We start from the raw sequence: 6,000 nt of genomic DNA on the forward strand, positions 1-6,000 counted from the left end.
GAGAGACTTCAGAGAAGTGTGACTAGCCCAAGGTCACCCAGCAGCTGCATGTGGAGGAGCGGGGACGCGAACCCGGTTCACCAGATTACGAGTCTGCCGCTCTTAACCAGATTAGATTAGGAGTGGTAGATTAGGAGTCTACCACTCTTAACCACTTCACCACCACAACCCACAGCGTTCGTAACCCGAGGTATGACTGTACAGGGATATAAAGCCTGTGCAGGGAAAATCTAGACTTCAAGTCTGCTCTCATTCTTACTGGGCAGAGCTGGGAGTGTGGAGTTAGCCACCTCCTTCTACAAATGGAGCATGGTGGGAGACGGTGAATTGGACTTTAGCTGGGAGTTACCATTATGGTGCCTTCCAGATGTTTTGGATGTTCAGGGAGGAGAAGGCTCTTAATGGCTGTTAGCCATTGTGACACCACTGCCTAGTGCTTTATATCCTCATATACCAGTTCCTGGGAATCACAATACAGGAAACTCCCCACATGCGTGAGATGTTCTTCTGCGTGACCACGCACATGTACAGTGCGGGGAACCTGGAAGTGGTGGGTGGCTCGTGAGGACGCCCTCCCCAGAGCCCAAAGAGGATGTCCTCTTTGGGCTCGGGGTGTGTGGGTGTCTCCTCGCGAGCCAGAGGCGCAGCGGGGCTTTGTTGTGCCTGTTCAGCTGAAAGTGGCTGCTGCTGCTGCACTACCCTGTGCACCAGCTGTTATGCGGGGAGGCTGAGCAGCCTCAACAAAGCCCCACTGTGCCTCTGGCTTGCATGCAGCCCCTGCACAGAGCCCCAAGAGGATGTCCATTTTGGACTCTGGGGAGGCTTTCTCCAGGGTGTTCCCCACTTGCACACATTTCTCTTATGTGTGTGGGGACCTGGAACGTAACCCCCACATAAGTGGGGATTTGCCTCTATATGTCTCTTCCTGTCCCCTGCCAACATCATGCCCCACAGAGCTCCCTGACAAACATTGACCCCCAATAGTTGTATCCATTCCATTCCCGAGTTACACATCCACACAGGCAACTTGGGGGACTTTTATTTAAAACCTAATATTTCTATTTTTAACAAGTTTCTGGTCCCCATGGCTCACATCATCGTAGGTGCCATCTTGTGCTGGAGATTGTGGGTGACCGCAATGAAGGTCTTCAACTTTGCCCATTGACTTTGTGAGGGCCCAGTGCACATCAGTATTTCTGAGAGCATCTTGCCCATTTTAAAAGTGCTTGACTTGGAAAAAAGCATTGCATTACCACATGATGCAGTCTATTATCCCAGGAGTTGTATTGTCCCAGGAGGCAGATCGGTAATACAATCTAAACCACTGTATTATATTTTAGTATAATATAACACACCCATAATGCAATCCTGAGCTAATATAGCACAAGCCATGGTTTGGTTTGGTTTGTTTTGTGACTGCACATTGTCGTCCCTGCTGGTGATGGTGGGAATTCCAATAGGAATTCAAAAATTGGCATGTAATTGCTCCCATCAAGAGCCAATGAATGCCCACTTAAAATGCTGGAAGGCTGCTGATTCTGTGGTTGACGTTTCAACGTTGTTCCAACTTGTCTAATTTGCTTTGATTTACTCCCATTTTTCTTGTAGCAATTACTGGGAGAACTCTCTGAGGTAATTCAAATTGTTCTCATATAAAATATATGAAGCGGTGTGCCTTGTTAAAAGCTTTTTTGGAACTGTCCGTAAGATCTGCCGCGCTCCTCAAAAGCCTTCTCTCCCACCTCACTACTGTTTCCTCTAACAAATTCTCAACTTCCAGCCTTAGGGAGTCTCAAGCAAGGCTTAACATCTGAAGCTGCCCTATGCAGGGTCAGAAAACTTGGTCTGTCTAGCTTATTACTGAGCAGATGGAATGCTAAGCAAAACTGTAGCTTAGCAAGAAAGCTCACGGTTCCAGAAAGGAAATCACTGCAACTACGTTCTTCCCCTGGTTCTTCTGCCGTGAGCTAAGCCACGGTTTAGCTAGCTTTCCATGTCATAGTTTGTCTCTCTCCAGATGCACCACAAGCTGTAACCAAGGTTTGATCTTGGGTTTACAGCTCATAGATTGTCTGGAGAAAACATGCTCTGCTTCAGAATGGTATATTATTATTATTATTATTATTATTATTATTATTATTATTATTCACAAATACTTCATGAGGAATATATTTTGCATGGGCTTTTCACTTTAGATTAGCCATCAAACATTTATGGCCACTAAAAGAAACACACATCTCTCTCTCTCTCTCTCTCTCTCTCTCTCTCTCTCTCTCTCTCTCTCGTGTGTGTGTTAGAGCATGGTGCTGATAACACCCTATGGAACAACTGCGTATTCAGGTTGGACTAGATGATCCTCAGGGTCTCTTCCAACTCTGATTTTATGCATCTGCAAGACCTATGTAGGTGACTCCTGCTGTTTTTGTGGAAAGGCCATAGGTGTGTACCTATATTCCTGAGCATTGACATGGCACAATTCTGCATGATTAAGGAGAAAGATTAAAGGATCCAGTACGATCCTTAAATCTCTTATTTTTGCTCAGTGTTTGAGCCTTACTATATCTGGTGGCTATTTAGCAAGACTCTCCCTTCTGCACAATACCTCCCACTCTTCATTTTTTCAGATCCCATGTAGCTTTCCAGGAGGAAAAAAATGCCCCTGTGTTGCCTTCTCCACTGTGGTTTCTTCGGCTGTTAAGAGCTCTCAAAAAACTATAGAGCCTTTTGAAAACACAATGCAGTCAGACCTCTTGAAAGTCTGTAGCCCGCTTAGCAGGCTGGGACTGTAAAAGTGTTCACAGTGTGAACTAGCCTTTTGGGAATGCATTCTTGCTTGCTCTCTCTCCAGAAGTAAGAAGGCATTCCCACACTGTGGACCAATTCACATTGTCCCCAGGTATGCAGGCTCTGCAGTCAGAAGGGCTGCAAGAGTAAACCTTGAGCTGATGGTGATAGGTAGACAGACAGACAGACAGACAGACAGATGCATTAAAAACTATTCTTTTTAAAAAGACCAAGAGATGGTGATCATCTACTGACTTAGGTTCACTCTCTGTTTTTCTCTTCCTGCAATGCATGGATGTGCTTTAACTGCAATGCCCTCTCTCGTGTTGCTCAGGTTTGACGCGTGGAAAATAAGCAAACAAGTGTTCACTCTTGCAGAGGTTTAGTTAGTGCATATATTCTACAAACCCCAACGACTTGGATTTTCCCCATAGCTATGAAAGATTTAGCCTCTTTTTTTGTCTTTGCATTTGTAGAAGCAAAGGACAGACTTTGTTCCGAAGCAACCTGACCCCGCTCCTGTCATCCCTTCGCCGCCCCAGACGCCACTTCCTGTCCCTCTCCCGCCAAGTATGCCAGCGCCCATCCCAGTTCCTGTGCCAAAGGTGCCTGGAGCCATCAGCCGCCAAAGCAGCACCTCAAGCGAAGGCGGGCGAGATGGCCAGAGGCAGAAGCCGCCCCCTATAGATCGTGAGTCTCTCTCTCTCTCTTCTTCTGTGGGGCCAGAAAAGCCACATGTGTCAAAAGAAGTAATTAAGCTGCTTATATCCAGTTAAGTCCTACTCCGAGTAGAACCATTTATGTCAATAATAATAATGATAATAATCATAGTTTATTATTTATACTGCACCCATCTGGCTTGGTTTCCCCGGCCACTCTGGGTGCCTTCCAACAACATTAAAATGCAATAATCTATTAAACATTAAAGCCTCCCTAAACAGGGCTGCCTTCAGATGTCTTCTAAAAGTCTGGTAGTTGTTTTTCTCTTTGACATTTGGTGGGAGTGGCATTTCACAGGGCAGGTGCCACTACCGAGAAGGCCCTCTGCCTGGTTCCCTGTAACTTGGCTTCTTGTAGTGAGGGAACCACCAGAAGGCCCTCGCACTGGACCTCAGTGGTCCGGGCAGAACGATGGGGTGGAGAAGCTCCTTCAGGCCTTGACTTGCTGAAATTCAGTTATTTCATTGAATCTTCTCAGAGTATGACTAGTGTTGGATACCAGCCCGTCACTTGGAGGGAAATGTGTTCTGAATACTGTACTTGTCATCCAGAAAATTTGGCATTGGAAGTGGTGTTGAGAACCAAAGGTTCTTGGGTGTGTTTATTTTAAAGCCAAGTTTCTAGCTCTTATGGAGGCAGACTGTACAGAGTATCCTCTGGTCAGGAAATGGGCTTTTTCTATCCTCCTGGGTCCTCTGCAGCCCATCTGCCTTGAGTCTCCATGCACAGACTTTTGCCATTCCCCCAGCCCAACAATTCCAGATGCTTCGGAAACATGGTTGTGGAAAGCAGACTTGACTAATGCAGACATGTTAATTTTCACGATTTATTCTATTCGCAGAATCGCTTGGGGTGGTGCAGCCTTGACCAGTGAACAGTCAGCTATTGCAAGGCTGCCACTCCGATCCCTGGAGGGCTGTGCCAGCTTTTCATTGTGCTTGCTTTGCTATGTGCGGCACGTGCTAATTTTACAGGATGGGAAGGAAGAAGCACAGCCAAGGCTTCTTGGCTGGCAGAATTCAAAGCAGTGATTTCCCTTTGCTCTTGAAATAGCCAGTGTGGGAGACAGGAGCTAAGGAGGAGAATGCTGCAGTAGCCAAAAACCCTAGTGATGGACTGTTTTTTGGTGCCTACACATTTGCCATGCTAATCTCGAACAGCCAGTGCTGTTGGGGTGATATATAGAACCATCCTAGTACATGCTTACATATTAAACATATATGGCCCTAAATATGAAGGAACCAATCCACATCAAGAACTCCTAAGTCCCATTGATTTTAATGGGGGGAAATGAAGCACATCCTTAGCTCTCTCATTGAAAGCAACCGGCTTAATTGTGCTTCAGTTTGGTTAGATCACACTCTAAGCCTGCAGTGGGAGTTCACCACAAATCCTGTTAATTTGGGGAGAACAGAATTCGGCAAAGTTGATTATGATTTGTCCTTAATCCTAAAATTCTAGATTAACAGAAAAAAAGCTGACATAGCTATACCATTGGCAAGAAAATGGCATAGGGCCTCAATTCTATGCACATTTACTGAGGAGTAAACCCCACAGCCTTTACTTCTGAGTAAACATGCATAGGATTGCACTGCAGTTAAAGCAATCAAAGCAGGTGGCAGGAATCAGTTTCCCTTTGAGTCGCTTTTTTCAAATATATATTTTAAACAGCAGTCAATTTTCTCTTCTTCCTTCCCCTCCTTTGTTTTTTAAAGGACGGAAATCTCAGATGGAGGAAGTCCCAGGATGAGCTCATCCACCGGCTCACCATTGGCCGAAGTGCTGCCCAAAAGAAGTTCCATGTGCCACGATCCAACGCCCCAGCCGTCAACATCAGCTACGACTCCTCTCCCGAAGACGTGAAAAGCTGGTTGCAGGCGAAAGGCTTCAACCCAGTGTGAGTTTCAAGGAGCAACATTTTCTGATCAGAGTTGATCAGAGTTAAGAGCTACTCAGCACCATCCTGTCCAAAAGAGCTGGCTTAAGCTCAGTGGCAGAGTTTCTGCTTGCTTGCAGAAGGTCCCCAGGTTGGTTTGTTTATTTTAAGTGTTGGCATACGGCTTAATTGCAGTGCCATGTGCAAGTAACTAAATGCTGAGAAAGAGATAAAACTGGACCGGGACCTGGGAGAACAGAATTTGCATCCCCTCTTGGCCATGAAGCTCACCTTGGGCCAGTCATGATCTCTTAGCCTAACCCAATTCGCAGGGTTGTTGGGAAGGTGAACGAGAAGGGAAGGAGGAGAACCATGAACCACCACCTTGAGATCCTTGGAAGATAAGGAGGTATATCAATGCAACAAATAGATAGCAATTCTGGAAGTTCAACAGGAAAGGGGCTTGTCTGTTCACAGCTGGAGAGGAGTTCCATAAAATTGGGCCCACAATACTTAGGACAGGTTGGCATCCCCTGCCTGGAAAAAAAAAAAAACCCTGTTTGAAATCCACTGCCATTACTGATCCTACAGTAGGTGGACCTATGGTTTGATTCCCTTCT

The 6,000-nt window shown here is 46.0% G+C and overlaps 1 protein-coding gene across 3 annotated transcripts in view; it reads left to right on the forward strand.

Annotated features, from left to right (window-relative positions):
• EPS8 (epidermal growth factor receptor pathway substrate 8) overlaps positions 1-6,000 on the forward strand; it is a 143,612-nt gene that overhangs the window by 125,400 nt on the left and 12,212 nt on the right. For 2 of the 3 annotated variants that reach the window (XR_004427436.1, XR_004427437.1), the window contains exons 18-19: positions 3,261-3,474; positions 5,220-5,401. Coding sequence is in view for 1 of the 3 variants with exons in the window: in XM_033161737.1 (XP_033017628.1) it covers positions 3,261-3,474 (214 nt within the window). In the remaining 2 variants the exon portion in view is untranslated. The remainder of the gene's footprint in view (positions 1-3,260; positions 3,475-5,219; positions 5,402-6,000) is intronic. The other variant, XM_033161737.1, reaches the window with a different exon arrangement.

The sequence above is a fragment of the Lacerta agilis genome, chromosome 10 (genome assembly GCF_009819535.1).
Source record: "Lacerta agilis isolate rLacAgi1 chromosome 10, rLacAgi1.pri, whole genome shotgun sequence".
NCBI classification, from domain to species: domain Eukaryota; kingdom Metazoa; phylum Chordata; class Lepidosauria; order Squamata; family Lacertidae; genus Lacerta; species Lacerta agilis.